General features: G+C 37.8%; 2 protein-coding genes across 2 annotated transcripts in view; both read right to left on the reverse strand.

The window, feature by feature from the left end:
* LOC109545443 (chitin synthase chs-2) overlaps positions 1 to 3,255 on the reverse strand; it is a gene marked incomplete in the record, with an annotated part of 8,125 nt that extends 4,870 nt beyond the window's left edge. The window contains 9 exon segments of the mRNA XM_048667006.1: positions 533 to 686; positions 741 to 949; positions 1,003 to 1,177; positions 1,239 to 1,442; positions 1,498 to 1,703; positions 1,752 to 1,936; positions 1,993 to 2,098; positions 2,150 to 2,388; positions 3,053 to 3,255. Of these exon segments, the coding sequence (XP_048522963.1) occupies positions 533 to 686; positions 741 to 949; positions 1,003 to 1,177; positions 1,239 to 1,442; positions 1,498 to 1,703; positions 1,752 to 1,936; positions 1,993 to 2,098; positions 2,150 to 2,388; positions 3,053 to 3,114 (1,540 nt within the window).
* A 695-nt stretch (positions 3,256 to 3,950) lies between these two features.
* Positions 3,951 to 13,925, reverse strand: LOC109545444. The gene is made up of 5 exons (XM_019916147.2): positions 13,665 to 13,925; positions 11,962 to 12,084; positions 5,607 to 7,659; positions 5,426 to 5,553; positions 3,951 to 4,401 (listed from the first exon to the last, which is right to left on the reverse strand). Exons 2-5 carry the CDS (start codon positions 11,974 to 11,976, stop codon positions 4,303 to 4,305), a joined length of 2,295 nt encoding a protein of 764 aa, XP_019771706.2. The 5' UTR covers positions 11,977 to 12,084; positions 13,665 to 13,925; the 3' UTR covers positions 3,951 to 4,302.
* Between the last annotated feature and the right edge of the window lie 1,090 nt (positions 13,926 to 15,015).

Here is a 15,015-nt window from a genome sequence, read left to right on the forward strand (position 1 = left end):
ACGCTATAAAATTTCGTAGAAACATCCACATTTTCCAAATTGTGGGCGAATTTTCCAATCTAGACCGCGACCAGACTGATGTTGGAAAGCATGACTGGACTTAAAAATTCGTAACTCTCCAACTGGAGGTCACACAAACCTGCACCCAACCAAGTGGAAAGAGAATTTTTGGTTCTTCCACGTAGGCAAATTTCGTAAAAATCCCCAAATTTTCCAATTTGGGGCGAATTTTTCAATCTAGACAAACCATCTAACATAAAAAAATCCCAGACGATGATTTGAATTGATCAAAAGATCTTCAGAGCTGCAGTAACCAGACCTGTGGGCCGCCAACCTTTGTGAGGGCACAGCGCCTTAGAAGAAGACGAAGAAAAAATCAATTCCTCAGGATCTCTCTTGTAGAACCTATAGCGATTCAACCAATTAAACCAACCAGGAAGCATCACTTAGGCAAATATAATTCTTCTGCTTCTTTCGCAAATAGTCTCATTCCTTCTGTTGGTTGGTAAAGCAAACACATTGGACTACTTACCATCATCTTTCCTCAACTGGTGGGCAACATTCCGTCGATTCATCGCGATCGATTGATCGATGAGAATTCCATGATACATCGGTCTCATAAAAATCTGCTCAGTTGTAGCCAGTTTGGAGTTCTTGTTCGACCAGATGTGTCTGGTAATCCAAATCTGTTAGAATTACATCAAGGATGATAAAATTGACCATGTAGACCCAATACATACTTGTGAAACTAGCCAAAGCAGCCACACCCAAGCGTACTGATGGCCAATGAAATCGTTCAAATATGTCAAAGGCGGGGCGTTGAAGAATAGATAGGATGGAATGGAGCCGTGAAAGGCACATTCGTCCTTCGCAAAATATCCACAAAAAATCACCAAGCCGGTGATGAGGACTGGAACTACTAGTCCGATGGGAAAAGCGAAGCTTGCTCCTAAACCAGGAGCTGTTGAAAAACCCAGCTAGGGAAAAATTCTGAGAACTCACCTTGGATCATTATTTTGCAGGAAAACTTGGCAAAAGCGTAGCATATGTACGCTGTAGCAATGCACACGAACCATATGCTGAGTTGGAGAGTTATATCGCTGTAGATCGGCTGAGTTACTCCTGAACTCACAGCGTCATCCACTCCATTGCTTATTCCGCTGATCGTTGGTATTACCTGCAGTGTTAGAGAGTTTCGCTTAATCTCTCCCATCAGTTAACGAAAAAAGAGTTTTTACCTCAGTGACCATCATGCGATGGTTTCCGAATGTGGCAGTAAAGTTGTTAAACATATACCCAATGGTTCCTTCCCTGATGTAAAGACTGGCCACAGTGGTTGCGAAGAAGATGCAACATTTCAGTATGGAGATAATGGCATAGGAGAAATACTTGCTATTTGGAAAACTCTTTCTGGACTTGGCCATGTTTCTGACAAATTCGATCTGGAAGCGCAAAGCATCAAGGAACCCGTCCCGAATTAACTGATCGGGAACTTACCGCAGAAGTTTCCGAAATGAAGTTCTCCCACCAGCCGAAAGAGATTAGAATTGTGGAAACCGGAATGAGCCAAATAGTTGAGTCGCCATCTGCCAGCAAAGGCCACGCTACAAAAGCTGACACTTGAGCGATCAGAGCAGCGATATCGGCCACCAAGGCCATACTGACGCTCCTCTTGGTCGAGTACATGTTGAACAAAATCAACTCTAAAAAGCACACTAAAGTACTGGAAAATTCGGGAATTAACGTCTTACCAAGGCCAGGAACAACGGACATGGCGTTAGTAAGCATTGCACCTCTGATCACATCTATCTCAGGTAAGACGTTGAAAACCAACAAGCTGCTTCCGATGGCTGGTAGAGACTCTGTGACTAGCAGAGCGAGAAACTCTGCAGGATGCGGGTAGGATCTGGATTTGAAGACTAGAATTCTGAGGGATCTAGAAGGGAAAACTTCAAGATAGTAGGGATTCAATGATCAACACCCAGCAGTAACCTGATGAAGGTTCCAACTTCAGGGACGCAATAGGCGAATATCAACAGCCAGATCCACGTAGATCTTTCAACATCGGGCATGGAAAACACGTACTGACGAGATGCATCTGCAACTGAACGGTTTAGCAAAAACCCCAGTGTTTTCAGCTACTTTTCACCTAAACCGCGGTTGCAATATTGCCTGGTCACGTTTTTCTTCACCTGCGATGTCATGAAAAGCAACAGTCCTTTCGATGTGACCGCTGTTAGGAGTACGACCAATCCCACCCCAAAGATGGTGGCAATTTTCAAAAATATGGTTCCATTATCGATGAATTTGGTTTCCACTGTCGACCCACTGGCAGGTTTTCTATGGATTATTTGAAAACTGTTCCATGGTTCCACCTCTTCTCCTTGCCTATAAATCAATCGGGATTTTTTACGCTCAAATTCAAAACAGCTTGGTGTTTTATTCAATTATTATTTCTGTTCGTGGATGTTGTCTTCCTCGTTTTATTTGCTTATACAGTAGGAAGTTGTCCGAAAAACAATGCAATGACTAAGGGTTTCAAGAGAGATTGATGGAGATTTCAGGTTTATCAGCCAAATCGATTACCATCAAGCATATACATAAAATGAAATATACATTATTTATATCTGTATCATCACCAAGTTTTAAGTGGAACAATGACGCAGGGAGACAATTTCACCAATTTGCATGTCACCAATATATATTTATACAGTTTATACAGCAAACATTATGAAAATGTATTCAAATAAACATTATTAGTTGAAGCAAACCTGGAAGCAGTAAGGAAGATCATGAATAAAGTTCTCTTTGATTTCACCTCAGGATTTCATATTTACATAATTTGTCGTCGACTCAACTGGCTTTTTGTTTGACCCGAAAAGGGTTTCTAATACAAAACACCTTAGGCAACAAGAAATTCCGTGAATATCCAAAATAACATTTGAATTTTGGGCTTGGCGCAAAAAATCTTCCAGCCAAGGCATAAAGAATTCTTTGCAAACCCCCGAAAAACTCCGCAGTTCCATCCTCATTTTCCTCATTCGAACTTTACCTTTCATTTGATCCAAGTAGAGAATCTTCCTCGTCAAAATCATCAAAATCGTCTTCATCCATGTGCGCAAAATCCCGTTAACAATGAACACAAAACTAATAAAACCTCAACAGTTCTTTGCTCAATTTGTGTTGAGCACTTAATGAAACACAAACATTTACTCAATCAAGGATATAAAATGAAAATTGCTATAATACCAATATTAAAGTGAGGCAGATAAGATAAATGATATCACAATATTCTCAGCAATTCCAAAATCCGATAAGTAGGATTAAGTGCTAATCGAAATTCTAGGTAGTATCTAACAAGATGTGATTTATTGATTTGATTTTAAGAAATTGACGGAACAATAGCAAGTGCGGTTTGGGAATTTGCAAAAAACTGCTGTTTTCGTTTATTTGTGGGAAATCCACACAATTAGGACAGTCATCAATATTTGCTCTAGATAAAGAAAACTTCTTCAAGAGGTTTGAACAAACGCAAGAGTGGAACAAGGTTGAACCATCAATTCCTGTGCAGGAAAGAGACAAACGTATGCACTCGTGTTCGATCGGTTTTAATCGGAACTTGTGTAACTCGGTGTGTTTCGATTGGTTGCCAACAAAATTGAGCTCTGCCTTTCCGCTCTTTCTAATACACCCACTAGGCAATGTTCTTTGTCGCACTCTTTTAGTGCAACTTGGGGATTAAACCGCCTATCAATCTATTTCAAAACGAGTATACGATAAGTATACAAATTGGTTTAACTTAATTGATTACAGAAGTTAATCCTCTAAGTATACACTGATAAAGTTTAATACCATAAACAAACTTTCCTGATAATAAAAACAGGGAAAGTTGCACTTGCCAGTGTTTTTGTCAATATTTGTGAAGGTTTTTCAAATGAACCAATACAAAAAACATAATAATTAGTTTATTTGTTTTGTAAGTTTGCTCATATAAAATGCGCAACGCGACATCGATTTCGTTTCTTTGCTAACTCTGTATTATAAATTACTAAACTATATAAATAGGCGAAAGAAGAAATGTACACTAAGATTATATGTGTGGTTATTATTACGGAAATACAGCTTACGTGGTTTATCTTAGTATTTCTTAATTATACCCTTATTTCAATGACCTACTTCGATTAAATAAAGTTCTTAGTCACAGTTTTGTTCTAAATTATTCTCTGGTTCTGGTGGCCTCATGCTTTCATTTCAGCTCTTTGTTCATATCAACTTCATGGAAGTTAAGTTTCAAGAACTTCACTATTCTGCAGACACTTTTACTGTGTCATTAGCATGCTTAAATGGAGTGGGCGTAGTGCTGGTAAACTTGAACAGTGGCGAAGTTCCAACACTAGTGACCTGCAAATCAACACTAATTAGTTAACACTTTGATGCGAAAAATTCGCGAATATTTCAGTTAAATTCTGAGCGACTTGCTAAAGTTTTTCTGCGGAATTTCCGAGTGTATACCGAAATACCATTAGGCGCATTTTCCCACGATACTGAAACCTGGTTCTTTACTTAAAGTGCAAGATTTTCTCTTCTGTGCGGTCTTCGCATGTGATTTTAACGTGAATAAACAGCGCAACAAAATCTTCTTTACACAGACAAATTTGGACTAACTTTGGAAATAGGTAAATTGTGCTTGCTTAACATGATTTAGTGCGATTCTTTTGCGATTAGTGAGTGGTTTTGCAAAAATTAGTGCGTTAGATAAAGTTTCTGCAGGGTGGAAAATGAAACACTGTACAATCAGTGAAAGTTCTACATGCTCTGAGTTGGGTCAAAAAACGTTCTGTGCTGTATGCTATCAGTACAGGTATTAAGATTTTTTTGCCCACCGTGATTATTTATAGAGTGGTCTAAAAAACTTTTGGGTCTTGAAATATTCATTTTTTCTCATCATCCCATTTTCAAAATTCAGGGCACATCAGTGGACTCAGAGAAAAATTGGGGTATGCCGAGTTGCATGAATGAGCTAAATATTTGCAAGTAAACTTCACTTCATTTGAAAAGAGAAATTTAAGCTTCAAGATGCGCTCTAGATCGTGAAGCTCGGACCAAGAGCAGAAAAGTTATCGGTTCTCATCCAAAAAGACGATTTTTTGAGACCACCCTGTAAATAGAAAATATCTTAAGCTTTTGGCGTTGAGACTGAAAAAAACCTGTTTTGCGTGCCACTTTGCAAATTTTTGCATTGTTTCATTTGCCGCTCTGTAGACCAGAAAGCGCTTCAGCTAGAAACGAAGTCGCTCTAAGCAATCACAATTTACGCACATCCAAACTGCGGGAAACTTTCGGTAGAAAGGTTCATTTTTCTCGGTAGGGCAGTTTGGTTGAATCGTAGATAAAATTCTACAATCGCTTATTCAAGCCGCATTACCTTAGAATGTCCCCCAATGGTTTCTACCATCGAATTCGAAGAAACAGTATAAGGGGCTAAATCCATCAGCCCAAACAGCGGATGTCTTGTTGTGGGCTTGGAAGTAGTGGTGGTTTCTAAATCGTTGACTAAAAAGACTCATTAATTAATTAGTCTTAAATCAGCTGGACCTTGAACCTACTTAAATGCGGCCACTCGCTGTAGACCACCTTGAGAGGTTTCGCTTTTTTCTCGTCGCCCTCGTCAGACTTCTCGATGCGAACACTGATTCTGGTCATGGTTGAAGCATTATTGACTTGGCCATTCTCCACTTTAGGCGCCATGCTAAACCCAGTGGTTGGGGTGCTGGTAGGGAAAATGTGATAACTTTGAGGAGTGACCACGTAGACCTTTTCATGTGTAGAGTTGGACAAGGTCACCTTATTGGACTCCCATGGAGGCTTCTCGACTCTGACTGCTAACTGTTGGGGCTTGTTGGGTTCCTCCGACGATTCCTGCGGTATTATTGAGTTGGTTTCAATGTCCTCAATCACCACCTCCTTTCTGTCGCTGTTGGCTGCCTCGTGGTCTTTAGCTGTGGAGCTAAGGTATTCCTGCGGAATCTGCTTCAGCTGGGTGGAAAATTGTCCAATAGGACTATGGCGGTTGGAGTAGGCCTGATGCGTCCAGTGATCAATATTCTTCTGAAGCGACCGCAGGTCATAGGAAGGAAAATTGTTCTTGGCAATAAAGTCTTTGATGTTGTAAACTTCCGTGGATGTGCTAGTTGCAAAGCCCTGGGCTGGCTCCTGGTGGTGGCTGATGGTTTGTATATCTTCCACCAGCTGGCTCCACAAAGTGGTTGCTTCTGAAGAAATAGGAGGAGGCACGAAAACAGGGGCCAATGTGGTGTACTCTCTGTTATAAATGGCTGTAGGATGCCCAGATCGGACATACGGCACAACGATTTGGAGGTTCTGGAGATTTTTTCCCGGTGCCTGGGTTTGTTTGCTACCAACACTGTTGGGATCATCGATGATATTTTGCTCAAAGAGCAGCTTTTGAATGAGATTATCTCGCAAATCCACCGGCCCTTTCTGGCTGGGATTGCCAAACTCCCCAGAAGCCAGGTACTTATCATTGTGCCGTTTATGCGCCAGCTCAGAAGAATACGTGGTGTTCAAGTCGCTGCTGCTAGAGAAGGAGTCATCGACTACAATGGGATTCTCGCTCAGCTTCTCCCGCGAGCTGCTCTCCTTCGACTGATCATCAACATTCAGGTCAAAAATTGGCGACTGGATCAAGTTGATGGGGTGCTCAATCGACGCAGTATAATCAGCAATCTGCACACTGGGCACCACTTGGACGTTGCTGAAATCACTCGGATGCGTCCTAACAAACGACTGCTGGAAGCTGGCAAAATGCCCCACAGGGTTCACCCTGGTATATTCACTGCTTGCAGTTATCGGCTCAGAATGGCCCGCAGTTATCGGCCTCCCATAGCTATCGCTAGGCATGGCAGGAGGCAAGTTATGGTTCTTCTCCAGGGGCAAGTTATGAATGCCTATCAAAGGAGGAGGTTGGAAGTTCTGGGAGACTGGCCGTAGAGGAGTGGTGGGGTATGGAGGTAGATACTTTGGAGGTGAGGGGCGCCTGGGCGGAGCCGTGTAGCCAGACCAAGTAGGTGGAGGACGCAAGTTGAAAACACTGGGAGCCGGACTGGATTGAGCATTGAACTGTTGAGCTGGCAGATACGCATTGGAAACTGCTGCAGGTATATATGGTGGGGGCAGCATAAAGTCCACAACCTCCCCAGTAGCTGGGTAGTTGAATTTGGCCTGCGGCGCCCCATACTGGTCAATGGGAGGCCGGAGTAAATTGAACTGGCCCTTCTCCTTAAAGTAGGGCTTGTTGCTAAACTCTAAACTATTCGAGTGACTAGAGGCTGGAGTGGGGAAATACAGGCTCCTCCCTACTATGGGAATCCAGGGCTCGCTGTTGCAGTCATAGCAGCTTCTTCCTTGCCCCCTCAAGTGGAAGTTTGGAGGAGGATACCTTGCCTCCTTAAACTCGGAGGCGGACGCACTTAAGTCCTGCACATTATTAGTTGAGTAGAGCCAGCCAGTCGAGGAATGCCCCAAATTATCTGCTGGCTGCGACTTTTTAACTGGGGAGTTGGCAATGGTCTTTTCCGCCCCCTGAGCATCGCTTAGGACGTCGGATAGTTGCACAGAGAGAAGTAGAAGACAGAAAATCTGAAAAAAACCATGCAAACGGAATGAGGCAAACCTGATGGAAACTAAGCCAAAGAAGATATAACTTTCTTCACGATGATCGTGAAGCAGAAGAACAATGTAGGCACGCGGATTGCAATTAAGGTCTGGGTCAAGATCAGAGATGCAATGGCAAGAGAGGCTTGAAAAGCGTCAGCTGCATGAAAAGCAGTCGCTAATCAGTTAGAAGATTTCGATTTAATATGGGGAAATGCTGCGCACATTAGTATGCAATTAGAATTTAGAGAAAATAGCATTTTTCGGGCAGAACTGGAGCTAAAAATGCGCATATTAGTGGCACTTGATTGAGTGTTTCTCCGGTAAAGTTCATGGCAAAGTAATTAGAATGAAGAGGAAGCCAATGGAAATGGTCATGAATATTTTTTGTTGCCGTGAGAAAGTTTCAGGTTTATTATGTTTTCCAAACAATGGCGATAAGTTCAAATCGCAGCTATGTTTAGTGAAAAGTGAAATCAGTGGGAATTCTCGCAGTTAAAAAATCTTATCCGTGTAGGTAACTTCAATTAAATTTGTGCACTTTGCTAATGCCTTTAAATGCGAAATAGTCCCATGGACAAAATGAACAAAAATAGTCAAGCTAAATGCACAAAATGCAGAACCTGCTTGCATCAGCCAACTGGCGTGTAACAGCAATGAAAATTTATGTTTATTAAGTTACATACACAGTAGATTATGATGTTGGCAACTGTAATAGTCTGCACTTTATTGGCTTAATTATCTGGTAAATCCGTTAAAGTTACGGTACATTAATTAAATCCGTCGTGTTCATCTGGTGTGTAAAGTTTATTATTTTTTATATTTAACATTTTCCCATTTTGGTATATTTTAAATTCGGTGCTATTTGCTTAGGCCTTGCAACTTCCAAGCGCTTGAAGTAACAATGTCTAATTTATTCTTTATTAGTGACTCAGTCCCAAAATCCATTAAATAGCGAAATACACATTATCTCTCATTGCATAACGTTGCCTGTAAAGATGAGAAAACAATGTCAAAAGATGACTTTTACTTTTTATAAGGAATTTACGGCACAACTGCAAAGAAACGGCGGAAATCGCCAATTCCGATTAAACGGTAGTTTCTGTTTTCTTTGGCCTCGGATGGCATTTCCTCTTTAATCCACTTTTTTTCGCAGTTTATGCGTGATGACACGCGAGATGTTGTAAATCACCACTCACTAAATCGATGTTCAACCACAAAAAATATACAGAGTGTGCGAATCTAGAGCGATAACAGAAAAGTGAGGAAATTCTGGCTGTTTGAAGATTGATGATATTTTTTCTATTTTTGTCTTGAAAACCCCATAAATTGCAAATAAATACTGCAAATTCCAAGTTGTTATCGAAATTATGTGTATTGAATGGCAGTAAGTTAGACATTTTCGTTCACATTTGAATATTTTTCAGCTTTCTAGGATTTTTTGGTTAATTTTCAAAACTTCATGAAAAATTGACTTCGGAATTGGGACCGATTGCCATAAAAAAATCATAAGTTGTGATCAAGAGCGGATAAAGGGCTGATATTTTCAACTTTCGTGTAAAATATCGTATGTATAAAGCCTCCAGAATTAAAGACACGTAGGCATTGCGGTGGGTGTTTGAGAATTTATCGAACAGGCAAAAAAAATATGTCCTACTTTATAAAGTTTAGGATTAGGATTAAAAAATTTATAAATTGCGTCTGAGAGCCGGTAAAAATGTGAAATTGTCAACATTTATCAAACAGATCCAGTTATTGCGTATAAGTATGTAAAAAGGCAGCAAATTACAAAATTGCAAACAAAAGCTGCACATTACAGCTGAAATAATGAAATGTGTGCGGTTGGCTTTAAAAATTCATAAAATCTACTCAAATGAAGATCAGGAAAGGGCGATTTTAAATTTTCATAGAAGATAAACCAGTTATTAAAAGTGCGAAACATAAGCCGTGCAGGAATTGTTGCTGATTTTTTTTTATTTCAAAAGTCGCAATATTGTAAAATTCAAATTTTGTCAAATTCAAAAATTGTAAGCAAATTATGATGAAAGGTTATTTAATTTAAAATTTTTATAACAAAAAATCATTGATAAGCGTGTGAAATTTTAGCCAATTGATTTAATTTTTGAGAATTTAGCAAACTTTATAAAACCGCTCTTTTAAACGAAAACGATTGTGTTTTAAAATCCATTAATTGTAATTAAGAGCAGCTTAAGGACCGAGAGTTGGAGTTTTTATAAAAAAAACATACTAATTATCGTGCGTAGATGTGTAAATATAGAGTAACTTTAAAAATGTTGTTCATTTTTGAATTTTTTTACCACATAAAACAGAAATAAGTACAAGTGCAGGAAAAACAAATTTAGGTTTTTGTAGAAGAAGCTTCAATGATTACTCCAATTTTCAAACTTAGAGGGATTTCCGTTGAATTTTAAAAAATTTTCAAAAAGTGCTTTGAAAATTGATGTAATTGAACGTGATTGTCAAACAAAGTTTTTAAGTAGGTGACGATCGAAAACAGGTAAACGGCTATAAAAGTTTGAATTTTTATAGCAAAACATCAGTAATTTCAGGTATTCCAAATTTTAGGCAAAACAACTTGGGTTTTGGAGAATTTATAAAGCTTAGAACAACTGCTCGGTTAAACGTAAACGATTGCCCTTAAAAATCCAGAAATTGAATCTAAGAGCAGCTAAAGGGCTGAAAGTTTCAGTTTCTATTAAAAGCATCCTAGTTATTGCTTTCGCTTAAATGTTTGTTGATTGTTGAAAATGTTTTCTACGGTTTTCGTGAGAAATTCTTAAAATCTAACCAAGAACAAGTAAGGGAAACATAGTTTAGGTTTTTATGCAAAAAGTCCCCATTAATAATTTAGGTTAATAGGCTAATATTAGGACAATGTTTTAAACTTGCTTTAAAAACTGCTTTTTAAACAAAAATTGGGGACTTGTAGGACTTTTGGTTGATTTTTCCGAATTCGTCAAATCATTTTATTCGGAATTGCAGGCAGTTTTGTTCGTATTTAACACCTTTTTAAATTTAATAGTAAATTTTTTGCACTGAAAATTAGTAAAACTTCCATTTGAAATCATTAGCTGTTAATTGTATATAACGGCGTTTTTTATAACAACACTAGAGATACTGATTTAATTATAACACTTTAATTAGAGTTAAATTACCTACTTGGAGTCATAATCCTCTTTACAATTAAACGAGTGATTCGAACCTACGGTACTTGAGTTTTGGAACATTTATTTTTATTAGTCAAATTAAATTAGGTTTGAGTCAAAATGATCTGATTCTGCCGAATTAACTAAAATGAGGCAAAATCGCGTGTAATTTTTGTAAAGTTGCATGTTAATTTGCGTTGGATTTAACCAACAAGCGCTTTAAATAAAATCAATATTTACGGTCGAAAAAATAGACGATGACTTAAGTCCTCAAGTGGATACTTGAGGTTTTTGAAATTGCGATAAAAATGAGTTACTAGACATTGTTTCAGAATCAATTTTTAGGCTTCAAAAGTTATAAGGTTTTCTCGTCGCTTTAATGGATTTTGTAACCAATTCAGGTTGCTAATTGACCATTTTTAGCCACTAATCACCAATTGCATTTAACAGGTCATTAATCGTGTATTGAACTTAGAAAGCCGAAATTGGTTCAATTAAAAAATCGTTCGAAATTTCAAGAGAAATTGGCCGAGGTGGGATTTTCATGTAAACATTTTCTTCAAATTCTTTTCTCAAGGGAACTTTAATGGAACATTTTTTATGTTAAACATAAAAAAAACAAATGCGAATTCTGCCACAGAACTAATGGCGATTTCCAACTGGCGACACGTACGTTTTCGTGCATTTCACGATGTAGGTTTTGTCGCACTAGTAGATTTCACTTGAAGCTATAAAATGAATAATTATGAATAACCATCGGCTGAAATTCTGCGGGATGGTAACCCACAAATGGAAATTTCCCTTTACTGAGTAATGATTTCTAAATAATGTTCAATCAATAATGAGTAGAGAAACTCAATAAATTTGCAACTGTAGGGCTTTTCGGGCTTTTGGGCTGTGGTGTAAAGAACTTTTCCTGACCGGCTCAACTCTTTTGATAACATTATAAAATTGATAGCAAATTTCTTCATTAAATCTGAATTGAATCATTGAAACTCTACAGTGGGTATTTTTCTCAATGGTCTACATATAATCAATTATAACAGACGCTCATTAGAGTAAGTACCTACACTTTTCGCACATTTGACCTCCTTAGAAGTGAAGATTAAAATTATCTTACCCTATATCTGATCATATTGTACACATGCTTCTACGTCTTCGGCATTGTTAATTACGAAAGCGCTTCTTTGGCAAGTTCCTCGTGCAGTCTCTTTCTCAATTCTCCCGAAGCCAATTTTATTGTCTGAAACGAAATATGGGAAAACTATGTGAAAGATGAGCGGCGATTTGCGTTTTATTGCAAAGACATGCTAGGATTTAATCATCGGTTCAGTTTTGGTATTAATTTACTTTCAGAAAGTTGTTTTTACTCTAACTGTGGGTTCTCTGAAGAATTCTTCCAGGATTGAAGACTTCGGCAGTTTAAAAAATACTTTTTTAAAGGACTGGTATCCACAGTCTTCTCTAATAGCAAAATAATAGAAGTTTCTTTTCTAAGTGTTCGTAAAACTAATCACACGTCGAAAGTACTTTAGTAAACACGAAAACTGAAAGTAATTAAAGGTCTTCATTAATGTGAGCACGATCATGTGCAATTTAGTTGCATTTGAAACATTGCGCTTCCGGGTGATTAATGTTTGATGTAAAAGTTATAAAATCTTTGCAACAGGCAATTTCTTCAATGTGAAGCTGAATGTCTTCAGTTCAGCCTCAAAGGGGAATTTTCGAGTACATTTTTGGGAGGCACAATTTGTTGGGTTTGTTTATGTTGAGGAACCAAACTCTTTTGCGTGTTCTTCTGCTTGAATTTTTAGTTTTCAGTACTCGCTTTTGTATATTGAAATTTTTCTCCTGTTCTAAGTTCTTCTTGTACTGAGGTTTTTCCAATTTATTTATTTAAGTCGAGCTTTTATCTAGAGAAGAAATGGCGTCAATCATTACAATTAGTGAAACTTTATATTTACGTTTAAAACTGATTTCAATTGCAATCCGAGAGAATGGAAAAACATGTCTTTTATTTGGTTTGTATCCTTAGTTTTGCTAACTCTCGGGTACTTAAATTGGAGTAAAGGTATTATTCGGTATCAGTTGTTGAAAAAATTATTAATAAGTGTTTTCGGCTTCTTTGTTCCTATGTTCTGGAGCTTTAAACTGAATTATTAGGGAAAATAAAGCGGAAAAATATCAGATATGTATGTGCGCTAGAAGGTACATCGTTCTCGAAAGTTGCAAGAACTACGCAGGAGAACATCGACTAAAATCAGAAAATCTACCAAAAACTGAAATAAACCAAACACATTTATGGATTGTGCTTTTCTATTTTTAAATAACTAATTTTGCAAAAATTAAACACATTGTTCTGTTTCCTTATTTTGAGTTTTCTAAACTTGCTTCTCTGTATATTTCGTCTCATTTCCTATTCTAAAAACTTTAAATTTTTCGCTTTTTAGCTGCCTGAAGTCTTCCTTAAATATAGTTCTTACAATTATATTTAAATATACGTTCAAGTTCTTGATTTGGGTTTTCTACATAATCTGCTCAAAAATACAGTTAGATGGTCTTCATGCTTCTTCCTCCTAACGTTTTAGAGCTCCAGGACAGTTTCTTTAAAGCGAATGCGACAATGTACATCTGTACTAAGAACATAATAAAAAAATATACTAAAACACCTTTGGAAGCAAGGCTTGTTTTCTGTAAAACAACGTAAAATGAACAATTTTTTCCAGTCATTTCTTTAGCAGAGCGTAAATCAATTATCTAGTTAAAACAAAAACAAGTTGCAAAAACAACAAAAAACTGTTTTAAACTGCTCTTATTAATTACCTTCTTGTGTAATCCATCTTGATTCAAAACTGGAAAAATGAATGAAATCTTCACAATCACAGAACCACAATCTTGTCGCGACACCGAAATGAAGACCAAAACAAAATAGTTGCAACCTTCAACGATTAACACCGATCGGAAGAAAACACTATGCAGTCGTACCGTCTTTGGTTGAAAGCGTACCGTTCGAAGCAGGTCTTCTGAATCTTCATGCAATCTTCACTAAGTATGATTGGGAGCCAGGTACCACTTGAAGCGCTATGTAATGAGCCGTGGAAAAAGTGAAGAGCCATTTTATACGAGTCGATGTGGGGGTTCTATGTATGCATTTGGTTTTGGTACCATCATGGTGATAAGGAAGTTCGTTTAAATGTTTATGGAGACGGATTCACTTTTACGTCTGGTATGCGGAAAGTGATATTTTTACCTTGCATGGAATACACATTTGAGCTGGTCTGATCATAGAGAAGTGCCTTGATGGAAAAATGGCTTTGACTTTGATTGATTTGCCCCAATGTAAAAAGAATTGTGCTCTGGAACCCAAAGGCGTTTAAGCCCAAAATTACATTTCCAAAACGCGCCAGCGCACCATAATTAGGACTGATTTAAAAAATTCCTAATGATGTTAATTGTGTATGGTTTGTGGGTTTTTATTCGATTTCGAGCCAGATAAAATGTGCAGCCGGTGTGACATATTTTATTTGGATTCTTCCTCGTTCTACTTAAGATGTGCGCCCCCAAAACCAAACACAGTTAGATTTTACACCAAATTAATAACTCACACTTAATTAGATTTATCAAAGCAGTAGAAATTCGAGTTACATTTCTATACCCGAATTTGAATACAATGGCCATCATCAAAATTTCCGACATGTTTCCATAGGAAAAGAAATTGCGAAAAGTGAAATGAACGTATAGTTATTCCAATTCGCTTTTATGGCAATCACATATTTGAATACGAAACTTGCTTTGAATAAAACTGAAATACGTATTCAACTGACCGTCGTACGCACGTTGCTTTTCTAAAACAATTAAATTTATTTGTTTATATTGCGCAAACACACGTCTGAATATAAAGTGCATGTTCTAGAGAAAAATCGATAAAGCGTCATTTTATGAGCATTTTTAACACATTCTTTAATTAATAATGACTGAACTTGATCTTAATTGCTCCGGCGATATGAGCGCTACTTTAGTCGCTAGCAGATGTGATGCGTACGAAGTAAAATAGTGAAATTTCATGAACAGGAAATTTTTTATTTATTTTGGAGAGTCTTTGGCGACCTGAAATGCACGAAAAAATGCTCTCATCTGCACTTGGTTGCTTTGGCTTCAAGGCAAATGTGCTTCA

Source organism: Dendroctonus ponderosae, unplaced genomic scaffold (genome assembly GCF_020466585.1).
Source record: "Dendroctonus ponderosae isolate FM_Combo_2020 unplaced genomic scaffold, Dpon_F_20191213v2 Dpon_F_20191213_5, whole genome shotgun sequence".
Taxonomy (NCBI): Eukaryota; Metazoa; Arthropoda; class Insecta; order Coleoptera; family Curculionidae; genus Dendroctonus; species Dendroctonus ponderosae.

Bases quoted from the DNA above. Each gene is read 5' to 3' on its own strand.
- LOC109545444 (XM_019916147.2), bottom strand. The intron at 5,554-5,606 runs GTAGGTTCAAGG...GAGTCTTTTTAG, and splicing joins CAGCGAGTGGCCGCATTTAA to TCAACGATTTAGAAACCACC. The intron at 4,402-5,425 runs GTAATGCGGCTT...GTTGATTTGCAG, and splicing joins CCATTGGGGGACATTCTAAG to GTCACTAGTGTTGGAACTTC.